The 26,533-nt window shown below is 42.9% G+C and overlaps 2 protein-coding genes across 4 annotated transcripts; one reads left to right on the plus strand and one right to left on the minus strand.

Annotated features, from left to right (window-relative positions):
- Nucleotides 1-15: 15 nt before the first annotated feature.
- Nucleotides 16-16,411, plus strand: RAB23 (RAB23, member RAS oncogene family). 3 transcript variants are annotated; one of them, XM_048078863.2, is made up of 7 exons: nucleotides 16-156; nucleotides 1,290-1,482; nucleotides 2,303-2,388; nucleotides 7,884-8,040; nucleotides 9,520-9,602; nucleotides 10,874-10,966; nucleotides 11,849-16,411. In XM_048078863.2, the coding sequence occupies exons 2-7, from the start codon at nucleotides 1,328-1,330 to the stop codon at nucleotides 11,986-11,988; spliced, it is 714 nt and encodes a 237-aa protein (XP_047934820.2). In that variant the 5' UTR covers nucleotides 16-156; nucleotides 1,290-1,327; the 3' UTR covers nucleotides 11,989-16,411. The 3 variants fall into 3 exon arrangements, with proteins under 3 accessions (XP_047934820.2, XP_047934821.2, XP_047934819.2); XM_048078864.2 differs by having other exon boundaries at nucleotides 16-152; nucleotides 1,254-1,482; XM_048078862.2 differs by having other exon boundaries at nucleotides 16-152.
- Nucleotides 16,412-18,369: 1,958 nt separating this feature from the next.
- BAG2 (BAG cochaperone 2) lies at nucleotides 18,370-25,852 on the minus strand. The gene is made up of 3 exons (XM_048078822.2): nucleotides 25,575-25,852; nucleotides 20,421-20,530; nucleotides 18,370-19,589 (listed from the first exon to the last, which is right to left on the minus strand). The coding sequence occupies exons 1-3, from the start codon at nucleotides 25,739-25,741 to the stop codon at nucleotides 19,189-19,191; spliced, it is 678 nt and encodes a 225-aa protein (XP_047934779.1). The 5' UTR covers nucleotides 25,742-25,852; the 3' UTR covers nucleotides 18,370-19,188.
- Nucleotides 25,853-26,533: the final 681 nt, after the last annotated feature.

Genomic DNA, 26,533 nt, shown 5'->3' on the forward strand with positions numbered 1-26,533 from the left:
GTGCGTCCGGGTTGGGCCGGCCCCAACGAGCGGCTTCCTCCCTCCTTCCATCCTTCCCTCCCTCCTCTATCCCTCCTTCCTTCCCTCCCTCCCTCGCTGTCTCTGAGGCGGAGCCGCCGCCGTGCCCTCCGAGGGAGCGCCGCCCGCGGGGGGTCGGTGAGAGGGGAGCGGGAGCCGGGGGCGACCCGAGGCGGGAGGCGGCGGGGAAGAAGGGACCCGGGGGGGCAGCGGGGAAAGGGGCCGGGGGGCGGCCGGGAGAGGCTCCCCCGCCTCCCTCGTCCCTCCTCGGCGGGGCCCCGAGCCCTGCCCGCCTGCCCCGGGGCTGTCTCCGCGCCCCGAGGCGGCGGCGCCGTGAGGCGAGCTCCTGGCGGGCAGCCCCGCGGGGCCGGGCGCCGAGCAGCGCGGAAAGCCTGAGGGAAAAACCTGCGGCTGACAGTGGGTTGCGGGTGGTTTTGGTTTTTTTCCACCCCGGATTTTTGGGGTAAAAGTCTCGCCTGGGTACGGCCGCAGAGAGAGCAGGGCGGCTGCTGCCTCTGCCGAGCCCCGGCGGGCACCGCTCACACACCTCGCTCCTGGGGTGCAGGCTTTCCTAGCTTACCTTGCTCATTAAACATTTATAAGGAAGCTATCTAACGGTTTAAACGTTAAAAATAACGTTTTAAGGCAGTTGGGTTATCCAGTTTCTTAATTTTTAAAAAAAGACTCCTGAAAAATGCAACATCTCCTGAATTACCCAGTGATACTTAGTACCTTTCATGTTCTGATTCACGTGCCAAAACCTAAATTAGTCATAATAGCGCACAAACTTATTTGATGATGATTCTTTGTCCACTTCTTCAGACAAATTTAGGCAAATTCTCAAGAAGTGGAGCAAGGGATGTGGTCACTGGGTTAGGCAGCATCACTGCTGCTGTGAGGTGACGGCACCTGAGGCAGGTATGGGAGCGGGGGCTGAAGTGAACCTTGTATGCCTCAGACCCATGGAATGCGTTGGACTGGTCACTTGGGCATTTTGCACATCAAAGGTAGAGCATCAGGCATACAACTGACATACCATACGTTCATAGAGTGAAAGGACAATGTTATGAACAGTTTTGTTTGTGTCCAGTTAGTAAGTGGCAAATTGAAGTGCTGACTGATGAAATAACTTGCCCGAGGTCACCTAAGCAGTCTGTAGAAGAGCTGGAAATAAGTGGTACAGTCTTTGTGAATCCTAACGTGAAATCGTCTTTCCTCTTGCTTTCTGTTCACAGTGTTTTTATGAACATAGCCGTTTACTTTATTTACAGAATTGGTCGTGAATAAGCTAGTCACCTGAGCTGCAGAGATGCTGGAAGAAGATATGGAGGTGGCCATCAAGGTGGTAGTAGTAGGAAATGGAGCTGTTGGGAAGTCCAGTATGATTCAGCGATATTGCAAGGGGATTTTTACAAAAGACTACAAGAAAACTATTGGTGTAGATTTCCTGGAAAGACAAATCCAGTATGTATTAAACAGATGTCGTGCTATCCATTTTTACCTTTCCTTCTGTTTCTTTGTTCTGTCGAAATCTAAAGATATGCAAAGACTTGAAACACAAGGCTTGCAGTCTCTGAATCTAAGTAAAGGGAGCTGTTTTCTCTTTTGGACTGAGGGCTAAAATTATACTACTCCATTTTCTAATCAAGATTTAGAATTATAAATCAAAAGCAAAATAAAAGTTGGAACCTCTGTCATTCTAAGTTTTCTTAACAAGTTTCCTATGTATTCTACCACCTGCTGATATTCTTTGTGATTTCTTGTTTAAAGTAAAAGTGCTTATGATTAAACAATTGCACAAGTTTAAGAGCTAATATAGATTAAATAACTGGGAAAAATAGTTAAATACACTATAGACTTAGTCTATAGACTTAGTCTCTATGTAATATAAGCAGGTAATACCCAATAATGTTTGATAAAATGGAAAATACGATGGTAATAATAAAGAAAAATCTATACATTCTGTAAGCTGATTAAAAAGACAAAAAGACCATTATTCAGCCGCCTAAGTTTTGTTTTGATTTCTTGTTATTTCTCTTCATGGAGAGAATATAGAGGAAGAAGAGGAAAGGAAAAAGAAAATACGGGTTGTCAAGAAGGAGCACTAATGTAATTGAGGCTCTATTGCCATAGTATGGTACGGGGGTGAACCATTATCAATACTAAGTTCCATTATGTTTACATCAAGTTAAATTTGAATTGAATTACTCTTATATTGTAGAGATGGAAATGTTTTTATGTTGGTTGTTCTGTATTAATCGCAGAACGGTGTCGTTTATTTCAGAGTTAACGATGAAGACGTCAGGCTAATGTTATGGGACACTGCAGGTCAAGAAGAATTTGATGCCATAACTAAGGCCTACTACAGAGGTGAAAATACCATGTTTATTATTTGGTGGCTGGGTGGTTTTGGTCTGCACATCTTTAAGATATTTTTCTATCTATTAAGAATTTTAATTATTTCATGTGTGTGCAAAGCATGTATAGCTCGTTTTTTTTCAGTTCTTGAATGTTTTCCCCTTCATGTAAGATCCTTGTCTTAGTTAAGTGCCACTTTATGCATTATGCTCAGTAGCGCCCTTTGAAAAAACAGAACATAAGGCAAATATCTGCACAGAAACTCTTATGGAGCTGTTCAAACAGTCTAACTCAAAATCAAACTTAATTTGTTTTTAATGTCAGTGATGTATTTATAATCCAATATACACTATTAATATATTTTAAGGCAGTTCTGAAGTTTCAGGTGGGAACTCTGATCATGATACTGCATAATAACTGTCAATAATAGAAATAAGGAAAAGGTCTGGGAAAACTAGAATCAGAGTTCAGAAATTTGTTTCTTCATTTTGATTTGTATTTGCTAGCTTTTCTGTAGTTGTGTTTTCCCCCTAAAAGTATTGCCTTAATTCTGTAAGAAGTGCCTTTGTAAATGTTCCAAAAACTATGTCTGAGGCACTTACAAGTTAATGCAAGGGAGAAAAAATCCACCAGTTATCCTGGAAAGATAGTTTATTAAGCACAGTAATTCTCATGCTGGTACTGACTGCTTTGAACACGTTAACATAAGAGAGTAATAAGGAAAGTGTATTTACTTCATAGAATAGAAACTGTATTATTCAGCCATGTAAAGGCAGCCTATCTATTTAGCCAGTTACAAATTGCATGCTTTCTTTGCATATAATTTAACAGTGGTTGTGAATATTTCCCCTCCCTTTTTTTTTTTTTTTTTAACAAGAGATACAAATGACTTAAGAAATTATGTCATTTGCTTCTTGTCAAAATTACCTGATGGCTGGGAAAAATATGTTGCTATGATGTAAAATCTTAGAAATATTATCTCATTTAGAGACAAATTGAGTTATGCCTTGATGTTTCAGGGTGTTTCAGTTCTCTGAGCTTTTTATATTTCATGATAGTTCTGATAACTAGTATTTTTTTAGTAATATTTCTGGTTGTCCCTTGTAATTGATGGCTGCCATTTCTTTGGCAAAAGATACTTCTTTTCCTATTTCTTCTTACCCTCATGTGGAAATAGATCATTCTGTTATTTTACAGCTAACAAGTTGAGCACATGAATTTTAGAAGGTAGCTCTTGATTATCTCTGAGCTCTTTTACTCTTCCTGCCCTTAGTTCTCTTGTGTGCCTTGCAGTCCCTAGGTGTTTCAAACCAAAGCCTTTTTCTCCTCATTACTGGGACTGTTATGCCAAAGCACAGAGCGTCCAGAACTTTGCAGTACACTTACTGTCCTCACTTACCATCAAACCTGGTGGTTTGAAAAATAATCACCACGAGAATCTTGGTATCTTGCTCATGACCCATGCCCCGCGTAGCACAGTTAGAGCTCTGCCCTCAGGATCTTTATACTGAAGGTGTTGCTGTGGAGCAGAACGGCAGGATCCTGTGGACAATGTGATCGTTCTCCTAACAGCACGAGCTGTTAGACACAGTGACTGTTCTGCACTGGACTTTGAAGGATGAGGGATATTTTAGGAGGCTGGAATGCAGTTTTGGTTTAGCATCAGGTCTGCAAGCACATTTATATAGAGCAAAAGGTCAAGGTTACTTTATAAATGCAAGGATTTCAATGTGAATTAGTGCTGATAAGGGAAAGATGCCTCCAAGGGAGGGGCTGTTTCTTCCAGTCCTGCACCTCCCGCAGATCACTGTCACGCTGACCACTGTCATTACACCAGGGATTGCGTGCTGTCCTGGAACACTGTGCATTGTCAGTTCTTCAGGGATCAGTTGCTCATCCGTGATGGCACAGTGAATGCTTCAGAGTCTGTTTCTGAGCCTTTGTCTGGGGACCAAATTCATTCAGCCTTGCAGAGAAACAAAATCGGAGCTGTCAGTGGACTTGTCATGTATTTTTCTCTGCACAGTTGAATATGTGCAGCCAGTGTAGCTGCGTTCCCATCATCATACAACACGATGAGTCAAACTGTCCAGCAGCCTAAATTCAAATAATTGAAGGAAGCTTTATATGTATTGGTTTCTTTTTTTATATCGTATCATGCATCTCCTTTTCTATCCTGTAAGCCATGCATTCTCTATGCAGCTGGGTACTTCATTTGTAAGCTAAGCAAATACAAGAGTGGCTGTCATTAGCAGCCCCATGCCTTCTGTTCACGTTACAGGTCTTGCAACGCAGTGTTTGATCGCTTCTTAGTGCTTGCATCTCCCTCCAAACCCTACCACTGTTGTCTTGAGTTAGTTTTTTGAAGGAAAAGACACCTCCTGCTCATTAGTCTGTTGTTCAGTCACTGATGCATCAAATTACCAGGCTCCTCGTTTTGTAGCCCAGTAGCCAGATGTCCTGTTTGTCAAGTTAGAAACGTACTCAAGGTAGCGAGGATCCACAGCAGGTAGACCGTCAACATTAACAAGAACTTCTGGATGATGATATCATTGACCTCGGATTTTGATCTCAGTTTAAGGTCGAATAGGCCACCGTCAATTTTGTAGTGAATGTGGTTTTGTCATAGCCTGAAAAAGCTGAGGGCAAGAACAGAAGAATGAATAGGTGTGAGGTATAAAGCCCTGTGAGAGTCGACCCGTGGCAAGGAATTTCTTTACCTGATTTCTATTATACAGGCATTGTGTCCCTATGAAAGGAGAAGATACAGTTACACAGCCTCTGAGGATGGGACAGCTTGCTGAGGGTCTTTGAGACCTACTCAGCTGCCAAGCTCATGCTCTGCTTGAATCAACTAGAGATGCCAGCACTACTGTTAATTTTTTTCTGAATTAGTCTAGGTGTGGATATCAGTTCAGTGATTCTGTAGTCAGTCGGGACAGTATAGGGATTATCAAAGCAGTAATCACACCCAGAAAAATCCAGTATCCTTTTCCTTAATACCTTAGAGTCACTTTGCAAAACATCTTACAAAAGAAGTCTCATTTCAAACATTCATAGAGGGCCTGTTGGCTTTAGTTGTTGTGTTCGTGTCTGGTGTTGCCCTGTGCCTTTGCTGCTGGTGCCTGTTGTACACAATCAGTTGTGTGACAGAGGTAGTGCAGGACTCCATCAGGATTGGGTGAGTGAGGTACTGATGTTACTGACTCTCTTAAATACTGTCATTCACTACAGAGAGGTGTTTCTGTGCCTAAATCCTGGGTTTTGTCTTTTTTTTTTTTTTTTTTTGGAACTCCTCCAGGGATATTATGGTTTCTTAAACTTGTCTATACTATCAATAAAAATATTGAGTATTTAGCAGTATTCTTAGAAGATGAAAATAATCTGCCTTGTAAGATACCTGTCCTGCAGCATCTTTTAGCGCACTCTGATGCCACATTAACTTTTGCACTGTAATGAAGCATCCTTTCAGAAAGATTGTATTTGATGTTTTGAATCGAGCTTGAGAAGAATACTCCTTTTGTGCTCTCTGGTATTTCTTACAAGCCAGTGGTCAAAACCTTCAGCAGAAGCTTGGAAGCACACAGTCACATAAGTGTGTATAATTTGTCATTGTTGATAGGCATTGTTGATGATGAAAGACACTTCCATTTACTGTTGTTTGTTTTAATAACTTCCTGGTAGGAACCTTCAAATACCAGAATCTGGAAGGCCCTCAAAAATATCTCACTTTGATTAGAGACTGTTATATAATTCCTTTAAAAGCAGTATTGCCAAGCTGACCGTTATTTTTATTGTCCCTGTCCACCGTGTTACAGAAGTATTGCATCTAAATTGAATAAATAAATCTGCTCTTGTAAGCCACCCTCTTGACTTACTAACATGCTAGAACTTTTCCCTCTACGCTTACTGTTGCCAACTTATCTCTGTTTTAGCATTCAGAAGGAATGGGTGGAAAGAGAGATGAAGTGAAAGTTCCTTAGAGTGGAAATTTCGCGATGGATTCCTTAGTCTTAAAACCGAGCGAGATGATGTTAGCAGATGGTGAGAGCCTTGTACACGTTCCCACTCCAGCAGATCAAAGAACTTAAGAGAGGCTTTATTAGGCTAGATGGCAAGATGATGGGTTAAAGTCAGCGTTGACAGATGCAAGGTAACCTGCCTTAGAAAGAATAATTAGATTTATACATACCTCATCGGATGTTAAGTACATCAGGTTAGAACATGATGTGGACATTAGGGAAAACAAACAGAATTTTAGAACACAGGTAATAAGATAGGGAGGATTATGAAAGGCTACATTGCTACTACTTTATTGGTAGAGCTTAATTTCTGAGGGCAGTTCTTATTACTCTGTATAAAACCATATCAGAGGAGTCATAAAGGCAGGTGAAAGAATGCTTAAAGAGCATAGGAAAACTTTGGTAAAGGTAGACTGAACTTGGCTTTGAAAAGATAAATAAAAGGAAATTTAATAAAAGTACTTGAGGGTTTTGTGTCAGAGAAGTATAAGGGCAAACAATACAGGAACGGGGGATACTTGATGAAACTCATGGATAAAAGAAAAATCACACTGATGAAATATTTTTTTTCATGCTATATGTAAGTAGGTTGGGATGTGTGCCACAAGATACCGCTAGGCTCTCCAAAACATTAGCTATCTAATCCTTTTACAAGCAGGCAAAATCCTACTATTAAATATCAAATATATTTCAGGCATATAAGTAACAGCCATGTGTTTATGTGCAAAGACAAGTAGGTTTTGGAGGATAACAAAGGGCCACTGGACAGTCAAAAGACTACTCACTAATATTTTAACTACTGAAGTACTTTTTGAATCCATGGGTTTTCACTATTTATTATGGGTTTACTGTTACTTCCTAAGGCTGTTATAAAACCATAACAAAAATATTACAAAACATTTTCTGTGTGCGCGTGGATATCAAAGTGCTGAGACCAAATGAGCATGAAATTTCTCTAAAGAGCTACTAAACAATTTACTTACAATTTTTAGAAAAAGTTGTGGTTATTTCTCTGCTTTTCAAAATCCCAATTACTGTACTTTAAAGAAAATGTGAATTATGCTTTTCAGATACTGAATCATGAAAAATAGTTGCCTTTTGGCTTCCAGTTAAGCCGTCTGAAAAGCAGTGAGCAATAAGCAAACTTCACTTTCCCTTTTTCCAGTCTTTTCCACGGCCCTTCCTATTCCTTCCTTTGCAAATGTACGCCTTGCTGGAGATGATTTGAAAAGTACCAGACTCAGCCATCAGGAAGAATTGGTATAATGGTTGAAATAATATGCCAATCTATTCCTTTGCATTTGGGGAATTTTCTAACATTCGTTTGTCACAAGCTGGTGGTAAAAGTGTGCTTTTATGGAAGAAACCAGGAAAAACCCCTCACGCTTGAAATATATTCAATATTATTGTTTTTTATTATTATTATATTGGTTTGATGGTTGATTTGTATGCATTTGTAATTGTTTTTTTTTTTTGTATTTTTAGGAGCCCAGGCTTGTGTTCTTGTGTTTTCTACAACTGACAGAGAGTCCTTCAAAGCAATCCCTACCTGGAAGGAAAAAGTGGTGACTGAAGTTGGAGACATTCCCACAGTTCTGGTGCAGAATAAGATTGATCTTCTTGATGACTCTTGTATAAAGAAGTAAGAGTTTTATCTTAATGTTTCCAAAGAACAATTAATGTCCCCTTTATACACATGCTAAAAAAAAAAAAAAAGGCAAACAAACAAAAATAGGAGGTTTTGGTGAAGAATTCTGATATCTAGGTTATCGAACTTAAGCTCTGCATCAAAACCTGCCCTAGAAGCACAGATTTCTGGCATTACTGCAGGAGCGTAGCTGCTTGGGCAGATGTGTTTGCCAGGCTAAAAACTCTGTTAGCTTCATGCCGCCTTCTGAAGTATCGGCCTAAAAAATGGAGGAATAGCATCAAGAGTTTGGTTCTGCCATGGTGTGATATTTATTTTTTAATCAGAGATTGTAAAACTGTAAATTTGCCCTCCTGTTACAAATTTACAGTTACTGTTAAACTGCTGGGCATTGCCCAGTTTAGTTACCAAAGGCTTGCTAGAGTGGCCAGGACATATTAAACTGGTTGTTTGAAAAAGTATCTTCATATTCTTTGCTTCCCTTTTCTTCAGTTTGTTTTTATTGCTCATTTTTATCAAAACATTGTAACTATAGAAACCTACATCTGCACATTGCTGATCCTTCTTTATTATATTTTACTTCATAGATTTTACTGTCAGTTTATTCTGCCTTTGTGTATATGCCTGTTTTCATTCCTGCTATAAAATCAGTTTAACAAATGTTAACTCCTGTTTACCATAGTGTGGAAAGTGATGCATGATTAGTTTGATCATTCTCCGCTACTTTATTTCTACCACCTTCCTGGGAGATTGGAGTTTTCGTCTTTTTGTTGTTTCCTACACTGGCTTTCTTTTTTCTGTGTTTGCTCTCCTTGATGGCATAAATCAGCTTGTATTCTCTCTGCCAAGAATACTGAGTATTCTTCAAAGGAAAAGCAAAATTGCATTTGAACTCCCCCTTTATTTATGGTATGTCACTTAGGTTTGTTCTCTGAATACTCCATCTGCCACAGTAATTTCATCTTTCTAATGACATGATTTCTCTTGGTGAAATTCTCATGTTTTCTCAGCTTTTCCTTAACATTTAGCACAAATTCTCTTTCACCAAAAAGAAAATAATTCTTGAACTCATCTGATTGCATCATCTACTGCTTTATTAAAATAGAGTTAAGAAATACGTTTTTTGGTTGTTTCGACTTTATGGTGGTAACTGTTCTGATTCTGAAGCTCCATTAATTACAACCTCCTTCCTTTTGGTTTCACTGACACCAGTGAAATTGGGAAATTGGGAAATTTTAGTTAATGAAGTCAATAAATATTGAAAAGGAATTTTTTTTGTTCATAAAGAAACTGCATGTGAAATACTTTGTTGCCATAGTAGAGATACTGTAAAGAAATGAAGGATCGGGTGGTTTTTGACTGTCTGCCCACCTTGCTATGTTTAACTTACCGCAAAGCGTTTTGCCTATAAGAATTGATAAATGCTGACAAATTATAGAAATTAGTGTTTAAAAGTCTTTTTCTACTGTGCAGTGAAGAGGCAGAAGCACTGGCAAAAAAGCTAAAACTACGGTTCTACCGAGCATCGGTGAAGGAAGACCTAAACGTAAGTGAAGGTACGAGATACAACACAGTAGGTGTCCGTCCTGCCCTCTGCTGTATATCATATACATACCATGGCTGTATATCGTATGTATATAACATTGCTTTTGCATTCTCTTGGCAATCCTTCTTATATTTCTTAGCAGCACGCTTTAAACATAGCTATTATGGCTTGGTATCAGCGTGTTACGCCTGTTTTTTATTTGTGTACATCTTTCCTTTCTTTTCCACGAGTGGTGTGTAGCTTCAGGATTTAGAAGTGCCAGCATTTTGGGGGCTTCTTCGTCCTATTGACTGTCAGTAAGCACTGGGCTTTTAAAGTGTATACGTAGAAGTTCAATTATTACAATATAGAAATTGTTGAACAGTTTAATTCACAATTGTTAATAGTTAAGAAATAATTGGTATAAATTATTTCGTAGTTTAGTTAAATAAAGTACATTTAAAAATTACATCTGTTGCAGCCTTTTGTCTGCTGGTGATACCTTAGTAGTTCCCAAGTTCACCTTTAATGTATGTATTTAATACGAATATCATTATACAATTCAGTCACTGTCTTTTCAGGGCTAAGTTTGAATAAACAGGAATTATAGTCTCTGCTAACTTTCATTTGTTTAATCAGGCAAACTTAAAAGTAAACTAATTGCTTCTCCTCCATTAGCAACTTTCCAAACTTTCACCTTGGAACATAAAATTTGTACCATAAAAACTGTAAAAATTTTCTGTATCATCTTTAAATGAGTTATTAATTGCAAATGAAAATTTGCCTATAGTTGTAGGGTTTTCAGTGTCTTAGATAGACATTTTATACCCTTATACAAATGAGGGTGGCATTACTTAATTAGAAAAGTGTTCTTTCCGAGTTATATTAATAGCCTTGATTTATATGACTGTTATTATTCTAAAACTTCTTGGAAAAAAAAATAATATAGTTATAATAATTCCTACATAACTTTACAAATTTCAAGTTGCATGAATTGGAACATTCAGCAATATTTATATGCCAGCTTTCTTACAGGAGTATTGAGATGTTTTTGTATGCCATGCAAGACCAAGACCGTAGTACTGCAGCCTGTAAGATTTGGTTGGCACGGGACTAATTTGGATTCTGGTCAGGTACACAGCCAGGCCTGCCAAGGGAGAATCACTTGCTAGACTGTGTTAAACCTATCGTGTCAAATGTGCTTTTGTCACCAACCAAAACTGGATATGAAGGTTTTATTATTGATCTGAATATTATCTTTAAGCATACCCTGATGTGCCTTTTCTCTTTTTAACATTCCAGTTTTCAAGTATTTGGCTGATAAATACCTTCAAAGGCTCAAGCAACAAACAGCTGAAGAACCAGAGCTAGTACATACAAGCAGTAACAAGATTGGTATGTATGCTGTAATAAACAATAATAATAATAAAAACAGAAGAGAGTATTTTGTGCCATCAAAGCTTCTGGTCCCATCTGTTGCCTTACGGAGTTAATAGCTGGTGAACGGGGTGTAATTTTTACCTTGCTATGGTAGGATGTTGTGTCCTTTCCTTCTGTAAAATAACTTGGTGACTATCTAAAGTTACAAGATTGTCAAATTGATGTACTGAAGTTTCTGGCTAATGTTTGCCAAGTGCCCTTTTATTAAATTCTTTAAAACATTGTGTAAGGGCTTGAGAAGGGATGCTTGGTGGTGGTTTTAATGTAATTAGTATTAGCGTTACTCATCTTAGTGCAGATGTACAAGAGACTCACTGTGAAAGAATCTGGCACGCAATAAAGTCTTTGTAAACTTTGCCTTTTGTGAGGGAACATTGAACTTTCGGAGCCCTTCTTTAAAGCAATCCCGAGTCTGTTTTTTTAATTTTCCTTAAAGCACTTGGGTTGTGTTCGCTCTTCTTCCATACCTTTCTCTCTGCAAAGTTTCTAACTTTAAAATTTTCGTGTTTTTCTTTTACTGCATTACTCAACAAACCATAATTTTGTTACTGTGCAATTAGTAGCATACACATACTCGGAGGAGTGAATCTGCTACCCTTCAATTACGTAGCTGTTGTATACTGGCTTTAAATACTGCCTGCCTAGTAATTCCAGCTGGCTCTGCATCAAATTTAGCTGCAATATTGTCCCTAAAGTAGATAAAAGGTGGTTTTGTTGTTGTTGTTGTTGTTTTTTTTCCAGTACTGTGAGTTAGTAACTGTTGCATCTTCAGTGTTAATGTATTATACTGCAGGAAGTGAAGAAATATAAATATTTTTTTGTCTTTAAATTCTGTAGGTGTTTTTAACACAGCTGCTGGAAGTCACCCCAACCAAAATTCTAGCACTCTCAACGGGGGAGATGTCATCAACCTTAAACCAAACAAACAGAGGACCAAGAAGAGCAGAAGTCCTTTCAGCAACTGCAGCATACCTTAGACCACTTCTGGAGGAAAAAAGAGTAACAGTGAATTGGATGAAGTTGTGCAACTGAATACAGAATAAAAAGTCAGCTTTAGAGGTATTTTACCAGTGCTTTAGCGAATCTTGTGCCTATGGGATCCTTGATAGATGATGGGTTTGTCTAAAATTGCTGATGCAGTGGGTTTTGGTATGTAGAGTGAGACACCTGGTGGCAAAACACAGAACCATGCCTGTCCCTGTGCACTCTTTTAAAAAAAAATAAGCATCTTTTTGAAGGAATTATTTACAGAGCTCTGAACTAGGTGTTGCTGAATTGTGAAGCACATAATGTAGGGATAATACTTACAAGTATAGGTACGGACCGTAACCTTATGGCCCAAGGTACAGTAGCAACCTCGCAACTCAAAGGAAATGTTAGACTTGATTAGCCAGGACACTAAGAAATTAAATGAAGAGCAGAATGAAGATGTGACGTTTTATGCCTGACTGTGTTAACGTGTATTCTGGCAGTTCTGTTGGTGCAATATACTTGTGTTCTATATATGGTTGTTACGGCATATATGTAAACATTTGGTATGAATATTTAGGCTAAATTCCAGTGTATACATTACTTGGAGATCAGCTAATGATTATGAAATAGCATCTTCAGAAAAGGTTTTCCTTTAAAAATGTTACATTTCTGATGAGGCTTTCCCAGCTGCTGCTGTGTATGTTTAACTTGCTATACTTGGGCCTAAAAGCTTAGATTTAAAAATGGATGGTGCCAAAAACGTTCCTCTTTTACCTAATGCTGTGCTACAGATGTTTTTGTAAGTTTGTTTTTCCTCAGTCTTAACAGGTTGAACAAGTAAGTCTTTAACACTAATAGATATCCAGATGGAACACATAACGTAATCATATTCCTGTCCCAAGTTTGATTGCTGTGTTCTGTGTTATCTATGAAAAAGGAACTTGCAAAGTGGCGTCACAAAATATTTATCTTCTTTGGAGAAATTTTTCGTAGGTACTGTAAGCTAGGTTATGGAGGATCCAAAAACCGCAGCTAATAACTGAATTACATTAATGAGGCATTCCTTAATGTTGTCACCGACTCAAAATTAGCTGACAGTTACAGAAAATCTAATTCTGCAAGATCAGAGACATGGCAAAAAAAAATCAAGTACGTAAATAATTTTACAGAACTGATTTAGACATTTGGGAGCCCAAATCTAAATTAAAGGTATTTGGGTTTAGGCTCCTAAATCACTAAGGTGCTTTTAAAACTGCTAAGCAAGATATCTAATTTACCAAAAATAAACACTTTTTAATCCTCTTCAAGAGCATGCATGCCTTTTAAAAATATCCATTTTGTTTACATGTTTTTGTATAGTATGATATAATTTTAACTTTCTAGGATTTCTACAACAAACCTGCCAGTGACAAATGCAAAATATGCTGCTTGAAAAAAATGTAGAATTTTAATAGTTTTTTAAACAGTGTATGAGAGTGAAAGCGACTCGACTGATCCTGTATATTTTTGGAGGAAGGACTTTTCACTGTGTGAATTCCTATAGGAAGCCTGACTTACTTTGTTTCTAAGTCAATGAGTATGGAAACTGAAATGTCCTCTTGTCCCACTGTCTGCAGGGAGAGAAGTGGGTGGCAAGTTATGCACAAGCAGTGTAGATCTCTGAACTCTGCGTTTGATGTTTACTGTGTTAGACTTTCTACTGAGTACCGTTGTTTCTTTGACAAGCTGTCACAGCATCGCCCGGTGGTGGCAAGAAGCCGCTCGGGCCCCTTTGCCGTTGCAGCAAAACTGTGTCCTTCGCTGTCGTGTTTCCTGTATCCTCTCTTGGATAGATGCCTTTATTTTTTAACAAGTGCATTTAATCACGTATGTATGTATGTCTAAACGGAGTCGAGTCCCACCTGTCTTTAACGATTTAAGAAGTAAGGTACGTAGGATTTGGTAACAGAGACCTATGATTGTACACAATGGGGCCATCTTACAGTGTCACGATGTAGGATAGAGGGTACGCCTGAAGAATTTCGACAACTGTTTTTAACATGGAAACTTTTACATTTCATTGTCTGTCTGCCAGTTTAACATTTTTTTATTAATTTTTCTTGAAAAAGCCCGCAAAGTGTCTGAAACATCTTTCTTGCCTTGTTCAACTTTGTACAGAGTACCGAAAAATCCTTCTGATGTGTAACAACCATTTGTACTGTTACGTATTTTACAGCAGACATCATTGTGTTATTACAAGAAGCCATTTGCGTTTGAGGTCTTGTCACTATAAACAACTATGTTAAGGTGGTTAAGGACTGAAAACGATAGAAATTTTCATAGGTGGAGACTTGACAGACCTGCTAAATTTAGGATACATTGAAATGTTGTATGTAAGTGCTTTAATCTAGGAACATATATTTGCAGGACCAGGCAACAGTGAGTTTTAATTTCATTCCCATCTTAAATCTTAAGTGGCTCTTTCTTTGTTGTGACTTTGCAATGCTTAATCGCCAGTACGATCAAGATGGAGACTGTCCAAATTAGCATTTTTCTGAGGAGCACTCTGCATGTGCTCTGCTTGAAAACGTAATTTTTATCCCCCTGGTTTTAGTTTACAGATGTGAACCAGACGAGTTGCATACTGCAGGAATCCTTAGGTATTCGTATCACTGCTCTGTGGGAATAACTCCTGACTTTTGGATGAAGAGAGGTGCCTGCACTTCCAGCACTCACATTGTCCTTTCTATATTTTTTTTTACTGTTATAAACATCGCCCCCATTCTTCACTCCATGTTCTCACTAAAATACCACGGTGCAGTCACTTCTCGTGCTCCTGCTGACTGCGTGGTGGCAGAGGGTGCAGTTCTGCACCTACCGCAGTTTCCTTCCGTGAGACTGAGCGAGCTGCGCTCCTCTGATATCTGCTAATGTCTCTTGAGTAGCTCATTGGATACACGATCTAAATTTTGCCAGAATTCTTTGCTTTCAGCTGATAAAGCTGATAAAGGTAGTAGAAAACTTCAGTAACTTAATGCCTCAGTGAAGTAAGCATTCACTCAAGAGTACAGCTCTCAAGCATCTGTTGCTGCCGTGTCGTATCCATTCAGTGAATGGGTGTTCTCCCAGCAAGTGGGGCATCGTTTGGTGCGGAGCAGTAGTGCTAAGGACATGTTTCCAACTGGAAATAACAGACCTCAAGGTTGTAAGACTGGTCACAGTAAGATTTTTGTGCTTGTGTCTGTGGTTGATTAAAAAAAACCAGGGTATTCCACATAAGACAATTTTGGAGCTTTCTTATTTTCAGCGTTTCTTAAGGCAACCTTTTTTGGTCAAAATGCACAAATTACCATACCGTCAGTTTATTTCCTGATGAATTTTTTTATACTTCAGTAAAAATTGTCTTTTTTTTTCATTGTTGGGCTATAGCACATCTGATGTAGTTTTTCTTTGCATCACTTCTGTAGCTGTACGTTGTACTGGAGGGAATTGAGTAGCTGGACACGCACTGCTTTGAGGTTATGCCTGGGTATACGCACATACCTGGTGAACGTGCACTTTGATGCTGATAATTCATTAGTCAAGTGTATAGCTACCAGTTAACAGACTAATGCAATTAATTATTTGCACTGCTGGACCCTCTTGGGAGAACTCAGTCACACACCAAACTGACAAACATGCTTTGGATTCCAGCGGCGGTACCTAAGCCGCTCCTGTTTTTTTCTAAATCTAATCATAAACCTCTGGCTGAAGTTGTAGTTCCTGAGCACGAGGTGTCCATCAAACAGAGCAACCACGGCCCAAGAGGTGTGATTTCATCAAAACCCCCGCACTGTACTTCTGTAGAAAGTAACAGTTGTGCAAATCTTTCTTTTTTCATGCTCAAGTGGCATTTAACAGCAGAAAATACTTTTCACTTAAATATGGCATCCTAAAAGGTAATCAAAGTCATAAAAGAAAAAATGCAGGAATTATTAAATTTAAGATGAAAGGTGCTATGGTAAACTAAGAGAAACTTTGAAGCAGTTCCATGTCAAAGAGGGGTTCTGGACGAGTCACCTCAAAGCCAGGCGAGTCCTAGTGCTGCGTGAGCCTCATCCTCAGGTTTGCAGCCAAAGGGGAATGCTGATAACTAACTTGTGGAGTGAGCGTTCTTGTTTCCTCTTCCTGACACAGATGTGGTTCAGCAGAACCACTAAAGTTGCTCAAAAAAATAAAAATAGGACCAGGAGAAAAACCGTTGTCATTGCAAAGCTAAAGATGTGTTGTTACTAAGAAGTGACTTACTCTTATTGGCAAGTTCCCATGACTCTAAATGGTTAAAACATTATATATATACACATAACTGTTTTTATCACCTTCATGAACTCAAGTAAATGTATTATATTTTTAGAAAAAGTCAATATAACTTACAGTAAATCCTCAAGTGGACAAATAAATGTTTAAAAACAAATATCGTGTGTATGGTGTTCCTGTAAAATTCCCACAAGTCAGTTCTGCTGGTCTCTTGTCAGTGACATTAGTTGTATCATGCGACTTAAGCGCGTTTCTTTGATTACTGTTTGGTCTGATTGCAGGTCACTATTTTTGTGGTTATATTAAATTGTCACCGTGTTAAATAGCAAGAAATTGCTGTAACCCTGTAGCTGTGCGACCTGACTCTGCCCAGGAGCGTGTGCGTGCCGGACTCCAGTTCGTGTGCTGCCAACAGTGGGATTCGAGGCAGCGCCCGCTGAGGTACCCTCCACGGAGTAAGTGTGGGCATCCCAATCCAACTAATGCATTCTTCTGAGCTCTTGCCTCTCAGTTTCTTCACCACAGAGAAAATACGGATTCTGTTCTGCTCCTTGTGGTCATTTAATCAAAAATAATCACAATTAATGTGGCTCGTATGGTGACAGGGCTTAAATCAACAGCCCATGCATGGGCCTGATGCATTTCTGAAAAGAAACAGGCAACCAGTCTGCTGATTTCTCTTTTATTTTTCTAATTTTTTCTTTAAACTAAAATAGAACTCACAGCATCTGGGTTTTCCTCTTACCCAGGCATCTCAGGAATCTGGAAAGTAGTGCACTGCTTCTTCCTCTTCCATGCAATTTAGCACACAGACAAACAATTTGCTTCCTTAACACCCAAATAGGAATTAATTAGCGATGTTTTAGGGAAGCGAGAACTTGAAATGTGAGAAAACTCACATTTTTATGGTCAGAATTTTTAGGTCAGGTAAGTGGCTACCTACAGCTCAGTGTCTTGTCCCAGCTGCCTTATGCCCACAGAACCATGTCTGCTGTGTTCCGATTTTTTTTTTATTTATTTTTTTTACAACAGACAGCGCTTGGAAGTCTTTCACTTTTTTTATAACCTGTTCTTGATTTGATCATCTGTGGGATGCCAACTATGGTTAGCTATTTTACTTTAACAGTGGGGTTTTAAAGAGTCAGTATGAAACTGCAGCAAAATGCTCAGTAGTCTAGTTGTCTTTTTTTTCTTTTTTTCCTGTGTCTTACAGTTGTATGTATGAAAGAAACTATCACTGGTTTTAAAACTAGATTGTTTTGATCTAGGGGATCCTTAATGGATGCAGCGTGTCTTCTTACCCAGCACTGAAGACGGTAACAATGGATGCATTGCAGCCCTCCTGTGGGTCAGATGATGCAGGATTTAGGGAAGTGGCAAACAAATAATTTCAAAAATTAACCGGTAACAGGCCAATATGAGCCTACACTAATACCTCATCTGTTGATCTGCAGATCGTGATGGCTTACTTCACTCTGTCCTTGAGAGCAAAATCACAGTTGTGCTAGTGAGTGCTATAAAAATACTTCTAGCTCTTGATACAGTGAAGAGGATTACAGAAACAGGAAAAGAAGAAAAAAAAAATCCCTCCTGGCCTAACCTTGTAATGGACTCTAAAAAAAAATAATTGAAGAACTATTTTAAGCATCCAAACTCTATTTTCAACTTAACTATTCCAGTGTGGTTTCTGAGAGCCTTACATGTGCATTAAGGGCTTTAATGCTGTTAACTAGTCAACAGCTTTACTCTCTTGGTAAAGTTTGCAAGCATCGAAACCAAAAGTAATTTCTGAAATATGATTATAAAATTAATTACTCTCAGGAACTAGCATGGTTGTTTTGGAAGCACCCACCTGGAGGAGCACCATTTCTGCAGATGAGCTGCAGGAACACCGCCCGTGTAGCGGCAGAAGCTCCACACACTGGGGGAGCCGCGCTTGTGGGCACGGCTCTGGCCCTCAGCATCCTCCCGGAGGCCGTGTCTCCGAGCAGCAGCCCAGAAGCCCGGGGTCAGGGGCAAGCAGCAGAGCCCCCACATTCCCCAGGGGAATGGTGCCCCTTGGTGAACTAGTGGGAGAGCAGGAGGCAAAAACAAACACAGAAACAGCACCATTTCCTGAAGGAGTAAGCTATGTTAAACGTTACATCTTCCTGCACGTAACAACATCTGCCAGCTGAGAAATGAAACGCTTGGCTCTGTTGATCCACAGACGATGATGAGCAGCAGCTGACAAAATACAGGTCCCCTTTCTATTAGCTTTAAAACAAAGCCACAAACTACCACAAATCGTGGGAGGCAGGACGGTTCGCTAGGCAGGCGCGGAGTGGCACAGCGCCAGAGCTGGAGCCTGGTCCTAGTCCCGCCTGTAACCCCCAGATAGGTTTGTTGCTCTGAACTTCCTCAGGGTAAGGAGCAGGACAACTGGTAAGGAGCAGGACATTGCACTGTCTATGAAAATACAATATACAGTTTATTCATTTTTTTTGGTTTATTTCCATAATTTGTCTTTTTTCCCCCCGAAGTCCATTGCACACGCTATGTATACAGCAGAGAAAAGCTGAAATCTCAGTATATGACAAAACAAATTTAGTTTTTTTTTTTTAAAAAAAAAGAGGAGAGCGAAGGAAAGGCGAGACTTCGATGGTTTCTGACAGTTCAGCAGAAGCACGTTACAATTTGCAATAGAGCAACGTCAACTCTACAGAAGAAATCCTGACAGCGTTCTTTATTGCCGAACTAAAATGCCAAATACCATACTAAAATACCAGAACCCATTAAATGCCTGCACCTCACAACCAAGGATACGTCGGTGCGCGTGCGCGGCGTCTATATGCGCGTGTACTCGTAAACAGAATCGGTCTCAGCTTCCGTGGGCTTTTCACGGGGACCCCGCCACGCTGTGGTTTGCCAGAAGCGGCCCCGAGGACAGCTTAATCCTGTTTGTTGTTGCACGACTGCCGAACGGACGACTTCTGGTGCTCCAGCAACGTGATGGACTTCTCAGAATTCTCCAGGTTTCGGAGCAGAGTCTCTAGCCTTCGCTTGATTTTCTTCTGATCCTCGATCGCACACCCAATCACAACGGACTGGAATTTCTGATCGATGGGTCCTGCCGGCACGTCAGACGTGCACGCGCCGTAAAGCGACATTAGTCGGATTTTGGCGTCTTCCAAATCATCCAGAAGTTTATTGACAATTTCGTCGATCATCTTGGTGGCGTGCAGCAGGGATTCCTGCTGCTGCGCGTTCCGGATGGTTTCCACAGACACCTCCACAGTGAGGGTTCGGCCCATCAGGCGATTGGCGGTCAAATTCAGTTCTTCTCTCTCACCTCAAGTGGAAAAAAGAAAGCGGTCTGCATTACAGGCTGGTACTTCCCAGGGCAAATTACGTCGAGACAATCAAACTAGTACAGTTTTGCAACAAAAAAGTGTTTTTTTTAATAACAAGTGACAGTCTGTGAGATTACCAGGAGCCAGAGGTTAGATTCTGTGAAGTAAATAGGATTTAGGCAGATAAATTAAAAAAAACCAACATCTTATGATTAGAAGTGAGGCAGTAAGCTTCACTAGAAATGTAAGCAATCCTTTTGCACTGCTGCTAGAATGCTTGCCCTGTCACACTGAAGTAAGCATGTGATACCATCAGGAAACTTTATCCAGTAACAAACCAGGCAAATTAAGGATCTAAGCCACAAGAGATTTACACGGCACCCTGAAAGGCCACAAAGAGGAAACTGGTTCCTGACTACGAGGTGCAATTAGGGGTTAGTAAAAAATGGATTTCTATTTTGTGATTTTTTTTTCCTCCTAAACTACAGATTACAACAACCTATTTTACATGTAAGCCCTTGCAGAACCAACAAACTTCCAATCTGAGGCACCGAATATAAAAGATATAGAGTTAGGGACTATATTTAAAGCCGTCTATCACACACCCATGACAAATACCTCAATCATCAGGTTCTTGGAGGCCACACAAACCGTGTCACGCTCCTGCCTGTCCAGCAATCAAAGCCATCAAAACGCTTTGATTCGGAAGGGCGCCCCAGGTACGGGCAGGCCCCTCAGGAACCTCAGCTGGTGCCGGTGCCACGGCACTGAAGGCACGGGCTGTTTCCACCTGGGGTCAGTCCGGAGAGGACGGCAAAGCAGCTGCTCACCTTCGCTGATGTGCCTCATGTCCTGGCTGTTCTGTATGTTGTGGATCATTTCCAGCAGGGTTTCCTTCTCTTGTTCCATAGCAGACGCCGCGTCACGGAAAGCCTCTACCCTGAACGTGGTTAAAGCAAATAAAATCTTAGGTGAACATCTATTTTATTATTCAAAGTCCTTTTTAAAAATAAAATATAAAAAAATAAACGCACAAAATAAACCCCAAACCAACCTTCAGTTCAAGAAGTACAGTCTGATTTCACGACCTTCTCCATATCTTTGGTTTTCAAGACACAATATAATTTAAAAAAAAATGAAGCAAGCAAAAAATAAAACTAAAAAGAAAGCACCACACTAATTTGCTCCGACTTAAATCTTTTATTTTCCTGACAGCGCGGCTCTGTCCCCCTCCACGGTGAGCCTGGACATGCAGAGCCTTGGGGATCGCTGCCACCCGCCTGCAAAGCGCCAAGAGCTATGGGACTTGTGACCCAGCGACCCCTTTGTATGGCGAGGAGAATGGGAGAGACCGAAAGGCTGCCACGTCTCGTTAACTTTATAAGGCCTTCCCTGCTCAGCAGCACGCCTTTTTTGTTAAGGGAACACGCGGGACCGCCTGCCCGCGCAGACACGGGGGTTTTCTTTCCATGAAGTGATGCAGCGAACTGGCAGGAGGAGGCTCGGTGATTCACACGGGATGAAGCTCTCGGCTGATCAGCTCCTATTTCTGGGCTGGCAGGAAAGCACCACCATGGACGTCCCTCCCGACATCGGGCTCTTTCCTCAGCCCAAGTCCAAGCCAAATCCTCTTCGGTTCCTCCCTCCCGCGTGCTTTCACAGAGCTGCTGCACCGACCAAAGCTCCTGGTTCATCCGAATGCTTGGGAACACAACGGAGCACCGGCGCGCGGCGTCTCGCTCCTCCCGGCCCCGCGCTTCCCGGGCACCGTGGGATGGAGACGGCCCATCCACGGCCACCAGCAGATCCACCGGGATCAGGATGGGGCCAGCGCGACCTCCTCAAAGACAGGCTGGAGTCGCACGCCACAGGCCCCACCTTCATGGCTCTGTTTTACCAAACACTTGCTCTGCTTCGCTCAGTGAAAGCACACGCTCCGGGCCTCTCCTCTAACGTTAACTCTACGGAGGAGTGGGAAAAGTTAATGCGAAGCGAGCCCTTGCCAAGAAGAAATACTTGTAATTATTATTTTGGACGGGTTAGTAAGAGCAATGAGGCAGGTGGAGTCACCCCGTGCCTCAGACGTCTGCACTTTATAATTTAAGGAGCCTAGCGATATTTTCATAAAGGCCTTGCCGTGCCCTTAAAAAAACCACTGTATTTTCACAACTTGGAAAATCCATTTTGGTCCCCAGAAAGCTTAAAATTTGAAAGTGCAGAATTTCAATTTTAACAGAGTTTTTACATCAGCTCAGGTATGTCACTGCCCTGACTGAAAAACTAAAGGTCTGCCGTCGGGGAACGGATCGAGCTGTGATTTCCGCAGGCTTTAATGGGTCCTATAAAGAATGTGAAAAGCTGCACAGTCAAATGTACTATGGAAAAAAAAAAACACAGCAGTTCGAGCTTTGATTGACATTACTTTATAAAGCTCATACAAGCAGATTTTGAGAACTACTTTATTTGTAACAATTACTTCTTGGGAATTATTTTAACCACTTTAACTGCAGTACAGAGTGCCCCTGGGATTTCTATTATTTTTTTTTTTTTCTGGTGCATTTGCTTCCATAAACAGCGGCCAAAATGAATGCTTACCCTGGCAAGGGATGCACCAGCTCCTGCCAGAGGAAATGGACATGAAAGCAGCTCCTCACGGCTCCCCCAATCCTACATTATCCCTTCCAAACATGTCCAGTTTGGCCAGTTGTTAGCAGCGTGCCAGGCTTAAAAAAAAACCTTAAAAAATAAACTCAACTTTGGCAGACCCCTGGAGGGCAAGATGGAGGCACCGTGTGGCAGCAGGGCACACCCTGGCTCGTGGGTTTTCTGGCTAAGAGGAGGATTTTGGTTCCCACAGCAGCTAACAGGGGCCTCACCCTCAAGGCTCTGTGCGACTTGGATCCTCGCTTGGTTTCCAGCACTACTGCTGATGGAATTACCATCCAGCGTTACCGCAGGGGCGTCAAAACCTGTGAAAATTCATTCAGAAACAGGGAGGGATGACTCCTTGAGCGCGGCAGCGTCCCAGTGCTGTGCTCTGACAGAAGATGGAGGGAAACGGGCTGAGAAAGGCAAGACTGGAGGAAGTGAGCAGCTGTAGCTACTGGGGACCTTGGTCTTGGGCAGGGCAGGATGGTTTCAGAAACCTGTGCTCCAGGACAAAAGAGAAAACCAAAGCCTAGGCAGTCAGGAAGACAGTGCTACACGCAGAGAAGATGCTGGGCAGGCTTGAATCAAGGTAAGATTTTGAATTCCTACTGCTAGTTATCTCAGTGAACAGCTTTCTTTAAAAAAAAAAAAAGGAAGAACCCACCATACGTCAATATAACCTAAACCGGCAACGTATAACCTTTAGCCACGCCGAATGGAACCCAGAAAAGGTCACGAGAAGGTATCAAGTTGAGGGATCGCAGCTCGCTCCGGCTCCCGCGCCACATCCGAGGAAGACCCCGGCGCAGGCAGCCTTCCTCCCCTTACGCACTGCAGGACCATCAGGTCCGCGCCGTCTTCTTCCTACCAGAGGGAAACACCCAGTCGCATTTTCACTTGGAGCGCATTTGTTGCTTTGAACATCAACTCAGTGTTCCATCGATCGCCTAAGACTGAAAAAAAAAAACCCACTCCGGACTTCTGATTTGCCTTGGTCTGCGAGCAATTAGACGTGCAGGGCCTTTTTTCCCTACATACCATTTACATGAGGAGAGCATTCCCCTGAGGAACAGGTGGACCAGCCTGTGCTTTTGTTTCCAGGCAAGAAATCCGATACCCGCTTTCTTGAGACAGCTGCAATAACGCGGCGTGGTAAGCTACGGGCTTACTTAAATAGCTTATTAAGGCTGGTGTGCTGGAGGTGAAGGTAAATTTTCAAAGGAAATGAGAAACGCCTAAAGACGGTGCAGCTTTTTTTTCCCCCGAAACAGAGCTAAACACATTGTGCTAAGACAAAGCAGGATTTTTCACCCTGCCATCCTCAGCTGCTTGAACTGAGCTGTCCCATAAACACGGGAACGAATGAGGGGGGAAAAGGGTTGTCCTGATGGGGAACAGAAGGGGAAAAATAAAGTTAAGAAGGGGATAAAAGGAAAAGAAAAGCAGGAGTCTGCGTATCTACCTTATGTGTCACTATACCTAGAACTCCATGTTCATAACACAGCCACCGGGGCACGGTGACTCATGAACAGAAACTCTGGTCCCGCTTCCAACTGCTGCTGAGATTTCTTGGCAATGCAGGGCAAATACGGGCAGAAGGTCTGAGCCTTCGCAACCAACAGACCGGCCCCGCTGCTGGGCTCCTGCTGCCCGGCAGCCCCAGAGCTTCACCCAGCAGCACCTCTCCTGCTCCTGCTCCTGCTCCCACCGCTGGGAAGCCCGTCCCTGTGGTGGAGAAACCCACCTGGGGATTAAGAACAAGACTGTGAAACTGCACTTCTGCCCCAGAGCAAATGAAGCGAGCACTGATCTACGGAGAAGGGGTGTTCGAGGGGCTGCAGTCCCTCTCCAGCCGCGGTTTCTGGCTTTCATGGTGGGAGGGAGGGGAGGAAAGGGAAGGCTGCTCAAAGCAGAGTGCTTCCCGAAGGGGTGAGGGCTGCCGAGGGGTTCAGCCGACCTCAAGCAACTCGATGGCTGAGTCTTTAATTAAACCCCTCGATGATCCTGTAGTACACTTTGAAAAAAAATAAATCACTTATTGTATTTACAAGTCACATCTCAAGGGATTATAGCCAAACTAAACCAGCTGGAGAAGGAAGAAGCATGGAAGCTCTTCCTCCTAGCATCCAAATTAGCTTTCAGATTAGGCATCTTGATTAGATACACGCAGAAAGAAATAAAACCTGAGTGACTTTAATCAAAGCGGCTTGACTCTTTTTTGCCATCATTCCGCATTTAGAAATACGCCTGTTTGAAAGACCCACAGCAAACTGGAAAGTTGAATTTCGGGCTTAATTTCTGGTTAACCCATCTGTCTGCTTTGTTTCAGAGCTGCTCGGCAAATTTAAAACACGTTTTTGCATAGTCTACTGCTTATTTGGCTCAGTGTTTTGTAATCATACGTTCACGCACCAGGTCTGGATGCGAGCGGCGAGGCTTGTTTGCAGACAGTCACTTTGTTTAGGCAAATTCGGAGAAGTCAGTGAAGGACTTCAAGGAGATTTAATCAAGCTAAGTGAAAGGGTAATAGACTACTACACGGAGTCCGCTCTTGAATAATGCAAAGCGATGCAGGCAGAAAGGGGAAAACACAGCTCCTAGATCTCCCAGAGCTCCTTTAATTATAGGAAAGGCCTAGAAACGTCCTGGCTGGGTGGCTCTGTGAAAGCCACTGATCAATATGCAGCTGTAATGAAGAAAGGGTGTGTTGAAACAGCAACGCCACGAGGTGAATCAGGGGTGCACTCACATTACCGAGGCAGCAATCCACCTCAAAAGGGACACGGTGTAATTAGGGAGAGCTGGGAGGACGAGGAAGATGATTAAAGGCACCGAATCATCTCTCACGCAGCCAAACCAGGGATGGGGAAAGAAAAATAAAATGAAATGGGTCGCTTGGGGAACGTCCTGCAAGAAGGGGAGACGAGGCATGGTGCGGTGATGGAATGCTGCCCCTATTTGTCCGCACTGAGGAAACCGTAACTAAAAACCATAGGAAAAACCATAACTAAGCCGCAGAGGGCAGCGCTGTCAGCATCGTAGCCCACAGATTTCTCGGTTTCTGAGGTGGGAGCCCTCACAGTGCTCCTCACACCTGCGTCCACGGCTGGAGCCGGGCAGGTCTGTGAGGCTGGTCACCTACCCCCGGCACCCAGCGCCACCCCAAAGCGCCTGGGCGCCGTCAGGTCCCCCTCCTGACCCTTCCTGACTGGAAAAACCCCATCCAGGCGGCGGGGCTTTCCCTGAAAAAAGCCCGTTTTTAGGCGGGCGCGCCCCCCGGCCTCCCCGCCGCGCCGCTCCCCTCAGCTCCCCGCCATGTCCCCCCCTCGGCACACCTGAGCTCCAGCTGGTCCAGGTTCTCCAGCAGGCGGCTGGAGCGGTCCGCCATGGAGGTGGAGCGGTAGAAGCGGCCCCGGAGCTGCCCTGCCGACTGCTGCTGCTGCTGCTGTTGCTGCTGCTGCTGCCCTTCGCTCGCCTTGGCGCTGATCTTGGCCTGGGCCATGGCAGTCGCCGGCGGCGGGCGGGCGGCGGCTCCCTCCCCGCGTCCCGCAGGCGGCGGCGGCAGCCGACTGCCGGCGCCCCGCTCATGGCCAAAGATGGAGCCCGCCCGCCGCCTGCCCCCGCGGCCACCCCGCCTCCTCCGCGCCCCGCCTCACGGAGCGGGGCCGCCGGGGGGGTTCGGGGCGCTGGGCTGCCGCTCGAGCCACGCCGAGGTGCGCTTGTCCCGTAGCGGGAGCCCAAAGGGTGGTCCCGGGGCGGCCGGCAGCCGCGCGCCGCCATGGCGGTGCCTCAGGGACAGCCCCTCAGGGACAACCCCTCCTGGGCGCGGGGCGGCCCTGTTACACCGCCTCTGTCCAAGCTAATAACCCCCCAAATAAAAGGCTTAATGGAGAGAAAAGTGTTTAAACACAGAATCATACAGTATCCCCAGTTGGAAGGGACCCACAAGGATCATCAAGTCCAGCTCCTGGCTTCTCACAGGACCACCAAAAAAATCAGACCATGTGTCTGAGAGCATTGTCCAAATGCTTCTTGAGCTCCAGCAGGCTCAGTGCTGTGATGACTGGCCTGGGGAGCCTGTCCCAGTGCCCGACCACCCTCTGGGTGCAGAACCTTTCCCTAACACCCAGCCTGACCCTCCCCTGTCCCAGCTCCATGCCGTTCCCTCGGGTCCTGTCGCTGTCCCCAAAGAGCAGAGCTCAGCTCCCCTCACTCCCCTCCGCTCCCCTCATGAGGAAAAGATGCTTACTCTGTATTGCTGAGTGAACAAAGGGCTGGTCAAGCAATTTGCTAA

Source organism: Anser cygnoides, chromosome 3 (genome assembly GCF_040182565.1).
Source record: "Anser cygnoides isolate HZ-2024a breed goose chromosome 3, Taihu_goose_T2T_genome, whole genome shotgun sequence".
Classification (NCBI taxonomy): domain Eukaryota; kingdom Metazoa; phylum Chordata; class Aves; order Anseriformes; family Anatidae; genus Anser; species Anser cygnoides.

What these genes read in the sequence shown, in the direction of transcription:
- BAG2 (XM_048078822.2), bottom strand. Translation starts at nt 25,741, where the DNA reads ATGGCCCAGGCCAAGATCAGCGCCAAGGCGAGCGAAGGGCAGCAGCAG. An exon ending in CTGGACCAGCTGGAGCTCAG is followed by an intron (nt 20,531 to 25,574) that starts GTGTGCCGAGGG and finishes AACCACGTTCAG; the next exon opens with GGTAGAGGCTTTCCGTGACG. An exon ending in CATGAGGCACATCAGCGAAG is followed by an intron (nt 19,590 to 20,420) that starts GTGAGCAGCTGC and finishes TTTCCACTTGAG; the next exon opens with GTGAGAGAGAAGAACTGAAT.
- RAB23 (XM_048078863.2), top strand. Translation starts at nt 1,328, where the DNA reads ATGCTGGAAGAAGATATGGAGGTGGCCATCAAGGTGGTAGTAGTAGGA. An exon ending in TTCCTGGAAAGACAAATCCA is followed by an intron (nt 1,483 to 2,302) that starts GTATGTATTAAA and finishes CGTTTATTTCAG; the next exon opens with AGTTAACGATGAAGACGTCA. An exon ending in AGACCTAAACGTAAGTGAAG is followed by an intron (nt 9,603 to 10,873) that starts GTACGAGATACA and finishes TTAACATTCCAG; the next exon opens with TTTTCAAGTATTTGGCTGAT.